Source organism: Leucopleurus acutus (assembly GCF_964270905.1).
Source record: "Leucopleurus acutus genome assembly, chromosome: 19".
Taxonomy (NCBI): domain Eukaryota; kingdom Metazoa; phylum Chordata; class Mammalia; order Artiodactyla; family Delphinidae; genus Leucopleurus; species Leucopleurus acutus.
Window position 1 is genome coordinate 50,756,573 of NC_139161.1, and position 15,938 is coordinate 50,772,510.

At 48.1% G+C, this 15,938-nt stretch overlaps 3 protein-coding genes across 6 annotated transcripts in view; 2 read left to right on the plus strand and 1 right to left on the minus strand.

Moving 5' to 3' along the window:
• Nucleotides 1-1,246: 1,246 nt before the first annotated feature.
• Nucleotides 1,247-6,219, plus strand: C1QBP (complement C1q binding protein). The gene is made up of 6 exons (XM_082860196.1): nucleotides 1,247-1,567; nucleotides 2,180-2,330; nucleotides 4,014-4,107; nucleotides 5,249-5,344; nucleotides 5,590-5,712; nucleotides 5,854-6,219. Exons 1-6 carry the CDS (start codon nucleotides 1,345-1,347, stop codon nucleotides 6,001-6,003), a joined length of 837 nt encoding a protein of 278 aa, XP_082716322.1. The 5' UTR covers nucleotides 1,247-1,344; the 3' UTR covers nucleotides 6,004-6,219.
• A 104-nt stretch (nucleotides 6,220-6,323) lies between these two features.
• RPAIN (RPA interacting protein) lies at nucleotides 6,324-13,271 on the minus strand. 2 transcript variants are annotated; one of them, XM_082860198.1, is made up of 7 exons: nucleotides 13,072-13,271; nucleotides 11,325-11,495; nucleotides 10,241-10,301; nucleotides 8,134-8,245; nucleotides 7,921-7,984; nucleotides 6,743-6,883; nucleotides 6,324-6,427 (listed from the first exon to the last, which is right to left on the minus strand). In XM_082860198.1, exons 1-7 carry the CDS (start codon nucleotides 13,240-13,242, stop codon nucleotides 6,398-6,400), a joined length of 750 nt encoding a protein of 249 aa, XP_082716324.1. In that variant the 5' UTR covers nucleotides 13,243-13,271; the 3' UTR covers nucleotides 6,324-6,397. The 2 variants fall into 2 exon arrangements, 1 of the variants encoding a protein (XP_082716324.1); XR_014326937.1 differs by lacking the exons at nucleotides 6,324-6,427; nucleotides 6,743-6,883 and having other exon boundaries at nucleotides 7,928-7,984; nucleotides 8,080-8,245.
• A 154-nt stretch (nucleotides 13,272-13,425) lies between these two features.
• NUP88 (nucleoporin 88) overlaps nucleotides 13,426-15,938 on the plus strand; it is a 30,440-nt gene continuing 27,927 nt past the window's right edge. For 2 of the 3 annotated variants that reach the window (XM_082860194.1, XM_082860193.1), the window contains exons 1-2: nucleotides 13,426-13,599; nucleotides 13,865-14,283. In XM_082860194.1, coding sequence (XP_082716320.1) covers nucleotides 13,431-13,599; nucleotides 13,865-14,283 — 588 coding nt within the window. In that variant the 5' untranslated portion in view covers nucleotides 13,426-13,430. Of the gene's footprint in view, nucleotides 13,600-13,864; nucleotides 14,284-15,938 lie in introns of those variants that run through there. The other variant, XM_082860195.1, reaches the window with a different exon arrangement.

A 15,938-nucleotide genomic window follows, 5' to 3' on the forward strand; every position in this document is an offset into this window, starting at 1 on the left:
GATCACATGCCTCAGATGTTTGTCTTCTGCTTCTAGTAATCATGGAGTGTGAAACCCCCAGAGCAGCATAGATCTAAGAACTGCCAACACCCAGTTCTTGGTAAAAACCTTTGGTAAAGAGATGCCAGAATGGAGACAGGTTTTTGCTCTGTGGATAAGACGGATTATGTACTGTGATGCATAAATCCATTTAATCCAGCTGTGAAGAAATGCTTAGAACTGTGGCCAGGCATCTAAGATACCATTCCTTGTGCATAGAAGGAAACACTGCACCTGTGGGGAAGCAAGAATTTTATTATATTTTATTTGATCAGAATATTATAACTTGCAGCAAAAAAAAACTAGTTGGTTCAGGTTTATGTTGTATTTTGAGAGTCTGTTCTTGTTCAAACAGAGATAGCTCTAAAGAAGCACTGGCTCTTGTATATAATGCTCAGATTTGCACATGACTATCAAGTCCATTAAAAGTGAATCTTGTACATGTGTGAGGCTTCTTTCTTGGGTCTCCTTTCCCTTATTCACAGAATGCTGTTTAGAATATGTTAAGTATATCTTATCTTTGCCACTTGATTTGGGAAGACTTACTTTCTTGCTACCTTATATATCTTATGTGTCCTAGTAAGGTAGGAACATTAGTTCTTAACCTAAATTTAATGTAAGCTGTGGCTTCTTGCTCCCAGAAAAATAATGTCCCATCAGAACCTGGGTGTAAGGTTGGAGGGTTGCAGGAATTAACCAGGGCTCTTGCCTTTAGGAGCTCCGGGTCTGGTGGGGGTGAGGGTCAGCTGCCAGGTAAGCCAGCAGTGCCAGGAGGTTTCTGCTGAGAAAAGAATGAAGCACAGGGACCGGGTCGCACAGGCATGAGTCTGTTTTTCAGGGAAGAGAGGAGGAAGTTCCAGGAAGGCCTCTTATGGGAGGTGATCCCGGAGGCTGGTCTTTGGGAGTTGGTGGTGGCAAGAGTGCATTCCACGAAGTCATAGAAAGCCTGGCCGTGCTTGAGAACAGTAGATGGAAATTTGGAGAGTGTAAGCAGCCACTGGAGAGAACGGATTTTGGCCAATTAAACAGCAAGCCTGGGACACCAGACTCAAGCCAACTCAGCTAAAGAAGTTCAGGAATCGGATTCCAGGCCTCCCCGGGAGGCCACCAGCAGAGGGCGCATTCCCGCCCGCTGTGCCTTCAGTCTGCAAAGCGGCGGCGCGGAAGCACTTCCCGGGGAGGGGGCGGAACTTCCGGCGGCGGCCCTAGATCTAGAGGGCGCAGTGGCGAAGAGTCGTCGCTCTTGCCGAGAGTTGTCTTTCGTATCCGCACGTGTCCGCCGCCGCCTCTGCCTCCGCTGCAGAAATGCTGCCGCTGCTGCGCTGCGTGCCCCGCGTCCTGGGCACCGCTGTCGCTGGCATCCGCGCCGCCGCGCCCTCCCTGCCGCTGCTGCAGCCCGCGTCTAGGCCGTGCGCCCGGCCCTTTGGGCTGCTGAGCGTGCGCGCGGGGTCGGTGCAGTTGCCCGCTCTCCTGCGGCCTTGGGGGCCCTGCGGCTGTGGCTGCGGCTGCGGCGGACTGCACACCGAAGGTAAGACTCGTGCACGTGGGCCGGCGGCTTGAGGGGCCAGGGCCTGGGTGGGGTGGGGAGTCCGGGACGAGGAAGTGTAGACCACGCGTGGACAGCCCGGAACCGCCCCTGAAGTCCAGAACATGCTCCCACTGATCGGCGACCAGCGGGTTAAACCCACGCGTGATCGCGTTTCCCGTCTTCCCCCACCTCTGTTTTACTCTGCGGGAGAGATGCTGTAAAGCCCTGGAGGCCGACTCTATTCTCAGTCTCTCGAAAATGGAACTTTGCGAAAGCCCAAGGTCGCGGTTGGGAGTAGCGTGGTGTTGTCTGTTGGCAAGTGAAAGAGGGTAATGGCGAATTTTTCTTTCTTTATTTTGAAACGTGGTAAGGAGTTCATTGTTGGGAATCACTTTACCAGAATGCGAGCTCAGCTTCCCACTGATAGCTTACGGCATTTTTACAGATGCGGAAACTGAGGCTTAATGGATATGAGCTGGGTTAAGTTCCCAGAGCCACCGTTAATAGCAGAAGTATTAGAAACAGCCCAAATACAGGTCTCTGGTTGTAGTAACCTGGGTCATTTTACGTTTTAGACTGATTGGCTCTTTCTGTAACTTATTTCCATTATAGGGGACAAAGCTTTTGTTGAATTTCTCAATGATGAGATTAAGGAGGAAAAGAAGATACAGAAGTATAAGTCTCTTCCCAAGATGTCTGGAGGTTGGGAGCTGGAAGTGAATGGGACAGAAGCCAAATTAGTGCAGAAAGTTGCTGGAGAAAGGTAAGTACCAGGGGCCTATGGACTCCAGGGAACCAAATCCATGACCCTGCAGGACCTGCCCTGACTTATCCACAACAGCCTTTAGTTAAGGCAGGTACTTAACAGACATGTGGTTTCCGAGAGATCGTAGGATGCATTTGGATAATTTCGTAAGCTCCAGGTCGTTCATTCACTGCACACTTATATGCTGTGGTAGTTAATACGGAGATGGTAAGCAAGTAGCACCGAAGCCAAGTCGCTGGGAGCCTACTGGACCAGTAGAGGCGTCAGTCACTAAACCCTTGCTGGTGAGGGAGGCTATGCCTTGCCTAAATCTATGCACGCAAATTCAGAAATTCTGACAGCACCGACAGAATCTCAGATTTGCAACGCTGACTTACTATACTACAGGCTCTGGCTGAGGAAAACAAAGCTCCTACTCTGTTTATAGTTGAGAAAGCAAGATAAGGGTGGGGTTGCCGTGTAGTAAGGGTCACCATGAGAAAGATGGGAAGACTTTGACCTGCGTAAGCTGTTTGTGATCTACTTTGAGTGAATTTTTGTATATGCTGTGAAGTAGGGTTCTGGGTTTTTTGTTTTGTTTTGGTGGTGTAGTGTTTTTCCCTTCATAGGTCAATCATGTATTCTGTAACGTGACCTAAACCACTTTCCTGGGGTAAGTCATAGGCAGTTTGGGGCCATTATAAGTAATGTTCTAATGAACATAACTGCATTTCTGTGCCCAGGCGTCAGCTTGGTCCACACTGTTGCAGATTAGACAGATTTTGTGGCTGAACCTCAAACCTCAAACCGGCAAGGCAGCCAGTTAGCACAGCTCCAGAGGGGAGTGGCTACAGTGCACTGTTGTCTGCAACCCAGCAGTGCTCGTTCCAGATCTCTCAACTTTAGATTCAAATTTTGGAACGTGATATGTCAGGTGAAGGTTCTTGCAACTGAAGATCGTCATTAGTTGGTGTTTGTGGCCTGCTTTGTGATTATAAAACTTCCCACAACTGCTCTGAGGAATGAGCCTGTCCTGCAGCATGTTCTTTTATTTTTTTGGCAGTGCCATGTCTTGCAGGATCCTAGTTCCCCATCCAGGGATTGAACCCAGGCCACGGCAGGGAAAGCGCTGAGTCCTAACCACCAGACCACCAGGGAGCTCCCCAGCAAGTGTTGCTCTTTGTGAGGCCCCCCTCCATGGGGCCAGGGCTGCTCTCCGTCCTCAGCTGATGCCACAGCCCTCCAGCGCTCCTTCATCCCTTCCTCTCGGGCAGATTTTCTTCTAATGGAGAAAAGCTTTTAAAGGAGCCTTCTGCCCCCTGCCCCCAGATTCTCAGCTGCTCAGCACTGGAAGGTGCCCTGGAAAGACGAGGGTGGCAGTGTCAGTTGGCTGTGGCCAGGAGGTGGCCAGTGGACACAGGTTGGCAGTGAGCCCTGGATGCCGGCCTGGTGACAGGAGCCCACACATGACTGTATTTGGCTGAGGAACAAGTGCCTAATTGACTTCCAGCAGCCAACACGTAGTAGGCCCACTTCAGACCTGCTGAATCTATCTGTGGGTGGGATGCAGGCACCCGCATTTTGGAAGTTCTGCAGATCAGAGGTGCATTGTTTCAGCAGCATTTTTAACTGTAGCAAGCCTCAGTATCTACTCCTCAGTTAAGAGGACATCCTCTGTTGTGTTTTCTCTTGCCTTTCTAGGGTCACCGTCACTTTCAACATTAACAACAGCATCCCACCCGCATATGATGGGGAGGAGGGGCCCTCTGAAGGGCAGAAGGTTGAAGAACAGGAGGCAAGTCTGTAACACTGTGACCAGCCTGTGCCGCCGCCTTCCCACGGGCTGTTCTGGGGGCTTGCAGAAGGAGCATTGGTTTTTGTTTTGTTTAAATTCTCTTAGCACTAGGAGAGAAGGCAAAGGACAGCCATCCTTGGGCCTTTCCTTGTAGAGCACCAGACTGTGTGGCCCCTTTTTTTTCCCAGGGGCGAAGTAAATTGTTACCTTTAGGCTTAGGCTTTATAATTTGCCCTGTGTTCACTTAATAGAGAGGAATTGAAACTGTCTTAACCCTTCCCATGATCAGGAGGGAAATTATCATTTGGAGCGTTTCCAAGTGAGGAGTGCTCTCACATGTCCCAGGCAGGGGCGTCAGAGACTTCGCCTTAAGGTGCTGCCCTTCTTGCTTGGACCTGGATGGTGCTCAGTCTTCAGACATTTTAGGAAGCAGTGTGCCCAGCCTAGAAACCAGCCAGTGTGAGGGCCACAGGGTCCCCAGGCTTTCTGGCTGGGTTGGCATGGTATTGTCTCACGACCCAGCTCAGCTCCCTGGAGTGCTGGCCCAGCACTAGGACCGCCCCGCCCCCAACACACACACTGGCTGGCTCACCCTCAAAGGGGGGGTTGCTGTGCTTTAGCCAGAGGCACCAGCCTCCGGTCCTGGGCTGTAATAGAGGCAGATCCCAAAACAGCTGGGAAGGGATTTTGGAGCTTTGGGCCAGCTTTGTAGTGTATGGATGTAGAAAAAGGCCCAGGAAGATTGAGTTAATTGGCACTCTCGCTGGGGCTGGAGTTCAGATTTCCTGATTCTAACCTTGTAGAATTAGGTTAGAACCTAGTACGTATTAGGTTCTAATATGTAACCTTGTATGTTCTTTAAACAAGTAGCGTGGCTAATAGAAGTGAAATGCTGTACTAAATATATGATGCTCTGCCATCCAAAACATAGTCTACAACTCTAGAAAGGATCCACAGGGTGGGTTCAGCCCAGTCTGTCTGAACAAGCTGGTACATGGCTTTAATACTGTGTTAAAAGATCCTAGGCTCCTTATTTGGGAACACCATAGCGTGGCAGTGGCCATCAGACCCCCTGAACTGAGACCTTCGGTCCAGACCCCTGCCAACAGAGACATTTACTGACTCGTTCTTGTTTCCCCAGCCTGAATTGACGTCCACTCCCAATTTTGTGGTTGAAGTTGTAAAGGATGGTAGCAACAAAGCCCTTGTGCTGGACTGTCACTTTCCAGAAGATGAGGTATGTAGAGTGGAGTGCTGGCAGCCCTGGGGACAAGGAGGGCCTCCGGGGACCTTCCTGGTCCCATTTAGCTGATACTAACATTTTCTAGCTTAGACCAGCAAAACTGGGAAGACTGGGGTGGGGGTGGTGAGGGAGCAAGGTTAAAATCTGAGTTTCAAGCTATAAATAGTCCCTTTTCTTTGCACGAGTCTGGCTTGTCCTGGGAAAACTTTCAGTTTTCCCCAAATATTGTCTCTTGTCAGATTGGACAAGAAGAGGAGGACCAGAGTGACATTTTCTCCATCAAGGAAGTGAGCTTTCAGTCAACTGGCGATTCTGACTGGAAGGACACGAATTACACGCTCAGCACAGATTCCCTGGACTGGGTGAGTGCTCGATAAGGTGATGGTGCCCTTGGGCCTTGCAGGGGAGGGTCTAGTCCAAGGCCACACAAAGAAGCATCTTAATAAGTGTCTCGGGTGCCGCCGCCTTTTTTTTTTTTTTTTAACCAATGTTTCTCCTTTTAGGGCTTATACGACCACCTAATGGATTTCCTTGCGGACCGAGGGGTGGACAACACTTTCGCTGATGAGTTGGTAGAGCTCAGCACAGCCTTGGAGCACCAGGAGTACATTACGTTTCTCGAAGACCTCAAAGGTTTTGTCAAAAGCCAATAGAGAAGACGAGCTGCCAAACACCTTAATTTTACGGCAGGCATTGGCCAGTGAAGCCAGACCCACGTGCTTTGACATGGTTTTCATCCCAGTATCATGGAAAGTAATTCAATATTAACTTATTTCTGTTGCCACTGATTTACCATTTATTCTCTACAAACCTGTTGTTTCTAGATTTTTGTATAACAAAATGATGGACAATAAAATCTCCAAGGTGACTGGTCTTTTCTATTTCTACTCCTTCCCTTTCAACCTGCATTACGAAACACAAAGCAGAGAAAACTGTGAAACGTTTTAATACAAAATAAGTTACAAATGAAAGATTTGTATTTACAAGGCCTCTTCTCAAGACAGAACTTGTTTCCAACCCAGTAGATCGTGTGCATCAGGGTTGGCTCTAGAGGATCACAGCCCAAGTATCACAAGCCTGAATTTAAATAGAAAAAAGTTAGCTTAAATTATATTCCAGTTACAGAAGCAATCTCAATATGTGGGTAAAAGTTGCAACCAGTAATGACATTTATGCTGCTCCTTCCACGAGCTGGGCTGCCTCTGTCTCTCCCCTTTCGGGGAATGACTGGCCTTTTTAACTGAAGTGACTTCACTTTTCTATGCAAGTAAAGTTCCTCAGAGAATAAACTGCATTTTTAAACATTTACCTCTTTGTAAGCTATTTCTACCAGGGTGGGAATAAAACCAACCACCGACCCGCTTTTACCACTGGGTCCTGTGGGAGGCGTACCAGACAGCTCATGAGAAGACTGGGCTTTTCCTCTGTTCCTTCAGTGACGGAAAATGCCGGCGTGTGGGGACAACACGCACTGTGCTCATTCACGCTGTCTTCTAAACAGGCGCGAAACTTTTGCTCTGTCACCTCTGGAGACTGAAAAACAGAAAAGTTAAACTACAAGCTAACCTCAGTCGTCTCATAGTCAACAGGCTGAAAAATCCCGATTCCTCACACCATCCTGTAACTGGCTTGCTGTGATGGCCTGATTCCTCAGACCTTTAGAAACGCTCAGGATCATGCTGAGAGGATCTCTTAAATAACGTCCATCTGACCGCCTCTCCAGATGGACCAGCGCTCTCCAGATGGACCAGCGCTCACTGATGCTCACCGCACCAGGAGCGTCCAGGGCTGGGAGGCTTCCCAGCCTCCCTGTGTTTCTGCCTCTACCAGCCAAGTGTATCCTTAACCAAGAGCCAGTGCTGCTTGGTCCTACCTCTGTGCTAACTGAACTTGCCATTGTAACTGACTGACTTAATCATCTACTATGTAAACCAATGAAATAAGAGAATGAAACAAAGTTATGTTTTTGTGATAAGTGGAATATTGAAGGAACAGTCAAAAAGATGAGTCCCTAAAAAAAAAAGGTGTTGAATTAGGTAAAAGATGGGGAGGAAAAATCCTGAAGTGCACTCAGCTTCTTGATGCACTTACAGAAACAAAACAGGTAATGCTAGACTATGCACTTTAAGAGCAGTTTATTAAAAAAACAAAAAAACCTCAGCTCTCCAATCAGCAGAGCCTCGCTCAAGGACCGGCAAATAAGTGTAAGTTTAAAACTTCCTATAAAATGTTTCATTTGTATAACTTACCACTTCAACGAACTGGCAGACTTTTAGCCACATCATGTCAGATAAGAGGGCTCCTATATTTTAAGACCACTGACACTTAAAATTCTGAATACAGCTGTGTCTTCGTATATGGAAAATTTTTATGTAAATCAGATACAAGTGTTTCCAGTTCTAAACTGGGCTTTCTATAAAGCTCTTAAGCAGCGGTACATTAATAAGTACCTCACAGATATGCTGTCTGTATTCTCACCATGGATGACTGCAAGCTACCAGTGTGAACTGAACATGAAGTTGGGAAGAGGTGTGTGCAGAGGTGACACGATCTGTGTGAGGAACACTCACATGAGATGGGATGTACAGGCCACACTGACACATGACCACACCGCTTGCTATTCTCAGATTGTACCTGGAAGCAGAATTGGGATCCCAGAGCATTACGGCCAGCAGACCTGGATCCCCCAACCTTCCCAGATAATAGATTTGGGGGGAAATTCCACTCACCTTGGAGTGTGGGGTGGGAACAAATAATGCTGAAAAGGTTGTGAAAACTCTTACTTTGCACACACAGGACAGATGAGGGAGTTTGCTTCCCACTCAGCCAGCATGACGCTGAGACACTTTTCATCAAACTGCAAGCTCTTCTCGTACTCACTGATGATGGACTGTTCTGCAAGGCAAAGGACAGCTGGCGTGTTTCACCGCACGTCACCTGGGTCGCCCTGTCCTGAGTGCTAAGCTTCACTTTCAAAGGCACCATCCACACAAGAGAAAAATGCGGGCAAAATCACACTACCAATCACTAGATATTTACTGCTCAGGCTTCATCTTGTTGGATCTTTCCCCTCCTGTCTGTCCTCTCCTTGTGAAGTGATGACGCTAAGAGACAAAGAGACAACTTTCACACCCATCTCCAGAGGCCACAGGGGCAGAGATGAAGAGTGGCAGGGTCCCAGGGGCGGCTGGAGAACGCGGACGCTGACGGCTTCGGACGCCAGGCCCACCTGGCTGAGTCTAAGGTGAGATGTTCGCCAGTGTCCACAGACTCAGGCTCTGTGTTGTTCAGAACGTGTGTAGCAAACATGCAACAAGCCCTAGTACTTAGTAGGCCTGGGGTACAAAGATGAAGAAGGCTGGTCCCTGCTCTTGATGAGCTCACCATCTAGGCTTCGGAGCAGGGGTCAGCAAACCACAGCCCACAGGCCATTCCAGCCCACCTAACGTTTTTAATTTTTAAAACATTTTTGGCCATGTCACAGGGCATGCAGGATCTTAGTTTCCCGACCAGGGATTGAACCCGTGCCCCTGCAGTGGAAGCGTGGCGTCTTAACCACTGGACCGCCAGGGAAGTCCCCCACCTTCCATTTTTTAAGTAAAGTTGTAATGGAACAGCCACGCTCATTTGGTTTATGTGTAGGCTATAGCTGTTTTCACACTACAACAGCAGAACTAAGTAGCTGCAATAGCCTGAATGTTTACTATCTGGCCCCTCATAGAAAGTTTGCCAACCTCTATTCTGGAGGGCTCCTTAGGACTGAGTATGGCGGAACACAGCAAATTCTTATCACTGCAGGTTTTTAAATTAAATATACCCCAAGAGAAATATTTAGTGAGTCCTGTGTTTCACCACTAAGATAGGTTTTGCAGGCGAGGGTAAAGAGAAAATCAATCAAAAAGAAAAAAATTAAAATCAAGGAATATACAGTCTAACTGGAGTCAACACACCAATCATAATAACTAACGTTTGCATAGCACTATGTGTCAAATGCTGTTTTAAGTTCTTTATATATATTAACTTCTTCACTACTACTTCCTTATTTTAAAGATGGAGAAACAGGCACAGGGAGATTAAGTGCTTTGCCCGGCGCCACACAAGTTAAAGTGGTAAAGCTGAGAAGTGAATCTTAGCAGTCTAGGCCAAGAGTTCATGCTCTTGCGTCCTCAAGATAATAGCTATTGTGTATTGAAAACTTCCTATATGCCAGGCACTGCTCGAAGTCTACACATATTATTTAAGCCTACAAATAGTTTTGTAGTTTTACAGAGTCAAGTCTGTTATCTCTAACAGATGATAAAAACTAAGCCTAATCAAGATAGGGCTATGTGAGATAAATGACTTAATTATATAAGGTGCTAACTTATGCACTCTGTGGTGCTATGATTCCGCAGGAAGGGGACGCTCACAAGACCCTGGGGAGTCAGTAAAGAAAAGATACAAGAGAAGGTACTTAAATTAGGTAGCGCAAGAGATCTGATCATGCACTATCCTGTAAGGTGACAGGATTACTACTAATCTATTAACAGAGAGGTACTGTCGCATAGAATAGACACGGGAACTGGATTCACAACACTGACTTTACTTCCCAACTCCACCACCAGCTGTGCAACCTGTGTTAGACACCACTCTCTTCTGTCTCACGCTACCTGGTAGGGGCATCATAAGGAGAGAACCATAGCATGGAAGGAGAGGTCTGAGCACAAGGCCTGGACACAATGACTATTATTATTGGGAAGACAGACAGCCAAGACCTTAGAGGAAAAACAGAGACTTCTAGACACTCGACTGAAGATGGAAATAATGAGTTAAAAACATTCTGTTCAGAAAAAAGCATCAGCATTAGAGCAGCTAGAGGTATAGGCAGGAAGAACTATTCTTAGACTTCACCTTGATCAATCAGCTCCTGTTGGATTTCCTCCAGCACGGCCAGGTCCAGCGGCTCCTCCAACTGCAAGAGAAAGTAGGGTCAGCAGAGGTTTGAAGTTATGATCAGCTGGCAAGACCCACAATGATTCACACTTGGAGGCTGGCTTGAAGAACACAGATTTAACTGAGGAAATCAACCCAGTCCTTCTGTAGAATGTGCCGACAATGCGGTAATGTGGCCATGCTGAGAAGGGCATCAACAGATGATGAAACCAGCCGGTGACAAAATAATGGTACCACATTTGGGGGAGACAGTATAGGGTAGCAGCTAAGTATATGGCTCTGCTAAAGCTCTGTGACCATTAGAAACTTCCTAACCTCTGTCAACCTCACTTCAGGCCTCTGTAAAGTGGGAATAAAACCCACCTGAGAGGGTTATTGTGCGCACTCATTGTGATTATGTAACTCAGACATTTGGCACAATGTAGGACACGTAGAAGGCACCAAATAACGCCCCTTTATTACAGAGAGCCTTGATGTTCTCAGAGCAGTTTCCCACATGTTTCTTATACTGTCCTCACAATACCGACAGCATTATCTTCTTCATCTTACAAATGGGAAAACCGAAGCTCAAAGAGGCAGAGTTAAGAGTCAACAGCAAAACCAGGATCAGAATTCCAGAACTACTGACTTCCAATCCAGTGCTCTTCCTGATACATGGTAAATGGTCTCCTATCCACACCCAGTTCCTAACCCTGCCTGAGATTAGAACAAGAAAGTTCCTGGAGACCTTTTTAAAAAGGGAGATTCCTGGCTCAGGCCTACTGAATCAAAAGCTCCAGGGGGGCAGCCAATGAGTGAAATTTCTTTCTTTTCAGTTTCAGAAGTGATTATGATGCAATGATGCAGCAGGTCGACAGCCCAGTATTTATGAACCATTAATTAATCTAGAAGAGTCTAACGTTAAAGGGAGAAGAACCTGGGTGAAAGGCCGTTAGAATCCTGATCGGGGGCTGGAGGGTGGATGGGTTTAGAGGACTTGGGGAAATAGGCAGAGAGAGGACACTGGCATCCTTGGTGCTAAAAATACATATCCCAGCCTGACCTGAGCCAAGGCCTCTGGCCGGCTCTCCGCCGACTGCAAAGCATTCCACTCTTCTTCCATCACCTCCTGCACTAGAAAGGTGTTCTGAGCTCCTCCTGACATATTGCCTCCAGCCTGGCGATATTTGTTTAGGAGCCTGTCCCGGCTGTTTCTCATTCTCTCCAGGCATCCCTTCAAAGAAGGAGAAAGAGGTGAGGGGGCAGAAAAGGCAATTCCGTCAAAAACAAACAAACAAAAAACACCTCTTAGATTAGTTGTTAAAACATTAAAGGAATTTTATACACACAAAATTTCAACTCTAATCCCAACTATTGTCATTTTGGCACCTTCCTCTCCAGCCCTTATCCACGTGTAGATGGGTGAAATTACAATGCTTGGGTCACGTATTTCCAGATTGACATATTTCATAGTCTATCTTTAATGCTAGCTTGCTTAATGGTTGGGTGATAATAGCGCAGCATCCACTGTGCTAACAGGACACTTAGGTTGCTTCCTAATTCTTTTTTTTGTGTTTTGTTTTTAAATAAATGTATTTATTTAATTTATTTATTTTTGGCTGCATTGGGTCTTCATTGCTGCACACTGGCTTTCTCTAGTTGTGGTGAGCGGAGGCTACTCTTCGTTGCGGTGCATGGGCTTCCCATTGTGGTGGCTTCTCTTGTTGCAGAGCATGGGCTCTAGGCACATGGGCTTCAGTAGTTGTGGCACGTGTGCTCAGTAGTTGTGGTCCACGGGCTTAGCTGCTCTGTGGCATGTGGGATCTTCCAGGACCAGGGCTTGAACCCATGTCCCCTGCAGTGGCAGGCAGATTCTTAACCACTGCGCCACCAGGAAGTCCCGCTTCCTAATTCTTGCTACTCTCGATATGATGCTGGTAGCCGCCATCCTGTACGATGTTTCTCAACTCAGGCAATCTTGTCCCCTAGGGGACATGTGGCAATGACTGGAGACATTTTTGGTTGTCACAGCTCTAGCTGTAGGATTATTGACATCTAGTAAGTAGAGGCCAGGGAGGCTGCTAAACATTCTACAATCCTAGAACAGCACCCCACAACAAAGAACTATCGTCTTCAAAATGTCAAGAACCAGGATTGAGAAATCGTGCTGTCGACAGTCATTTCTAGCATCAGATTATTTTCCTGGGATATATCCACTACTTCAGAGATTACTGGAAAGACAGGCTATAGTACTTACAGGAACCAGACTGAGCTCAGGATAGGTCAGAACTGACCGTAGGCTACAACCCTGCTAAGACTTAGTGACGGAGGCTCAGAAGAAATAGTTTGGAATAGGAAGAGAAATAATTTCCGGGATTAGAAATAATGTCTATTCTATTCCTCTGTGGAATAGACATAACGTCTCTCTCGCTTGCGGTGAGTGTACAAGGTGCCTCTCTGGTGTCCACCAACCCGACATCAGCGGGTGATGGTGGTGCCACCGTAGAGATGTAGCGGTGCGGTCGCGATCACACTTCACACGGAAAGCAAACCCGAGTCCAAAAGGAAGGCTTCCTGGGCCCGGCCCGGCCCGGGCAATGCCACACCCAGAGGAACAGAAACTCCAGGAAGTGGCCGGGCGGTGGCCGAGGCCCGGACCTACAGGCGAGAGGCTCGGGTTCCAGGTCCACCTCCACGGACACCTGCTTCACCCGGCGGGGCTGAGAGAAAAGCACGGAGGAGAGCGGTTGCCGGGACGGACTAGGGGAGTGACGACAGCCCGGCCAAGGCTTTCCAAACGCCACACTCACCTGCCTGAAAGCCTCTTTCCAAGGCGGCGAGCCCACCAGTTTATACAGCGAGCGACGCCGAGACCCTGACCCCTCTGCCATCTCCTTTTCGCGGGAGTCGCCGCCAGAAGGCCCCGCCCCCGGGGCGCGTGCAGAATCCTGGGAGTTGTAGTTCCTGGGTGCTGGTCGCATCAGATCGTAGGGAATTCTGGGAAGCGTTGTCCTTCCGGCCGGCCCCACTCGGAGACAGGCTTGGGCAATCCCAGAATGGGTGACTAAAGAAGTGACATTTATGGGCTTCCCTGGTGGTGCAGTGGTTGAGAGTCCGCCTGCCTGATGCAGGGGACACGGGTTCGTGCCCCGGTCTGGGAGGATCCCACATGCCGCGGAGCGGCTGGGCCCGTGAGCCATGGCCGCTGAGCCTGCGCGTCCGGAGCCTGTGCTCCACAACAGGAGAGGCCACAACAGTGAGAGGCCCGCGTACCGCAAAAAACAAACAAACAAAAAGAAGTGACATTTGTGAGGTCTGCCCAACCTGGATTGAGGGAGGTAAGTCTTGAGGGAAGGTTTTAGATGTTTAGTTTATCCAGGTGGAGGTGTCCCATAAGCAATTTGATACACAGGTCTCAGGCGCTTTACCCCCAGCTACTAGACTTCCCGCAACCCCAAAGCTTTCTCTAAGCAGGCACTGGCATGTGGAACTTCTCGTCCCGCCCCCTTTGGCTTCAGAATAGGCTTGACTGGTGATTGGCTTTGCTTTGGCAATGACGCTACCTGATGGGCTGGCCTCACCTTCGCCCCGCCCCTCCCCTAGCCCTGCTCGGGCTTCCGGGCTCCCTGCTCGATGACTGGCCGAAGCAGTGGACGGCTGGAAGCGAATTGGCTGCCCTCAGCGGCGGGCTGAGCAACTGGGCTGACGAGAGCTGTTGGGCCAAGATGGCGGCCGCCGAAGGAGCCGCGGGAGACGGGGAGCTGTGGCAGGCCTGGCTCCCTGACCATGCCGTGTTCTTGCGGCTCCGGGAAGGACGGAAAAACCAGAGCCCAGCCGCAGCCGAGAAGCCGGCTTCTTTGCCTTCGCCGCCGCCCCTGCCGCCGCACTTGCTGACGAGAAACCTGGTCTTGGGCCTCGGCGGAGAGCTCTTCTTATGGGACGGAGAAGGCAGCTCCTTCTTAGTCGTGCGCCTTCGGGACCCCAGCGGCGCCGGTGAGGAGTCCTCCCTCTCCCAGTACCAGGTACGGCCAGGCTGATCTGGAAAATGACCCTCAGCTGGGGTCTGAAGGCGCGTTTACGTCCCCTTCCCATCCTGGCTGGTTTTCGTCTGCTGGGAGGGGCGCTGTGCGAGGGTGAGCAGACGTCCTTTTGGGGGGCGTCCAGCTGCGACTGGAAAAGTCGTTTTCAGTCGCTGTAGCGTGGCCGCAGAACCTTTTGAACCCTCTCTACGCGTATTTCACTCCTTCCACATACGTTCGTTGACTCTGACACTGCGCCGGATACTGTTATAGGAACGCCTGCGCTCCAGATGCTTAAATTCGCGGGGTCTGGGAGGAAGGGAGAGACCGTGGAGTAACAGTAAAACATCTGTGGCGCAGGTGCTCTGAAGAAAAACAAAGCAGGGGTAAGAGGCTTAAGAGTGTGGGTGCACTCGCTCTTTTTAGGAGGTTGGTCCCGAGAATCCGATGTCATGACGTCACGCTCATAAAATAATAGGGACAGTCCTCTAACTTTCTCTTGGGGTTGTTGAGAGCATTACGTCGGGTCGTTGATTTGAAAGCAACGAGCTTCGTGCCTGACATGGAGGAGGAATCCCCTGTTAGCTCTTTCAAAGAATTGGGCCATCTCCAGAGGTGAAAGGGATTTTTGCTGGCTTCTTGAGAAGCCAACAGCATGTGAAAGTAGGTGTGATCAGAAAGTACTACAGACTTCTTGTGATTAAACATTGCTTTATGGAAGCGTTTATTTGTAATAAGCCGATTCGCGTCTTTTAAAGATTACAAAATAAGAAAACTTGGCCCCCATTCTAACATATGGCATGCATATGTCGTGTGCCGTTGTTTGATTCTTGCTGATGAGAAATGATTTGAAGAAGGTGCTGGCATTGTTTTTGCAGTTTTGAAAACAGGTCACAAGCCCACAAACTACTGACTATAAAATTTTAGCTTCTAAGAGTAAGTGTTAGATGCTCGGCACACAGTATTAACAATAGCACCCTATATTGCTATGCAGAATTTAGCACAGTCATGATTAAATTATTTATACTTGCTAATTTATCGTCTGACTTCTTTTCTGGAGTGCAAGCACCAAGGCAGGGGCTGTGTCCGCCTTACTTAGTTTTGTATCCCCAGTACTTCAGTGTGCTTGGAACATATAAACCCTCAGTACATATTGATAACTGTCTGAATGACCTTCAGTCCTCCAAATGTCAAAAACTCAGAGATAGACAAGGAAGCAGTTTAGCATGAATTGCAACTTTCAGTGAAATGAAAACATGAATAGTAACCTTAAAAACCAAACCAAATCAAACAAAAAAACAAACCAAACAAAAAAAGCCCACGTAAATTATGTGATTATCACAGGTGACCTAGGTAATTAGATTAGATTGTATGCATAACAGGAGAAAGGTGGTCTGATTTGAGGTAGATCATTAGAATCAAATAGGAAGAAGATGGGAAAAGAAGGGAAGAACCACTGACGAGAAAAAAACAGTTTGATTAGAATCAGCAAAGGGCAGCTAAGAACAAAAACAAAGAAACTTCAGATTTACATCAGGAACAATTGAAATCACATTATATTCAACAGTCTTGTCTAAAAAGATTTTGATTTAGGGTGATTCTCTATACATAAGGATAAGCAATACATTGGTAATCTCATGGTTTATTACTGAAAATAG

Coding starts and splice junctions, on each gene's coding strand:
- C1QBP (XM_082860196.1), top strand. CDS start 1,345: ATGCTGCCGCTGCTGCGCTGCGTGCCCCGCGTCCTGGGCACCGCTGTC. Junction 1,568..2,179: donor CGGCGGACTGCACACCGAAG/GTAAGACTCGTG, acceptor TTTCCATTATAG/GGGACAAAGCTTTTGTTGAA. Junction 5,345..5,589: donor GTCACTTTCCAGAAGATGAG/GTATGTAGAGTG, acceptor GTCTCTTGTCAG/ATTGGACAAGAAGAGGAGGA.
- RPAIN (XM_082860198.1), bottom strand. CDS start 13,242: ATGCGACCAGCACCCAGGAACTACAACTCCCAGGATTCTGCACGCGCC. Junction 8,246..10,240: donor ACAGGAGCTGATTGATCAAG/GTGAAGTCTAAG, acceptor TTTGCCTTGCAG/AACAGTCCATCATCAGTGAG. Junction 6,428..6,742: donor GTCTTCTCATGAGCTGTCTG/GTACGCCTCCCA, acceptor ATTTAAATTCAG/GCTTGTGATACTTGGGCTGT.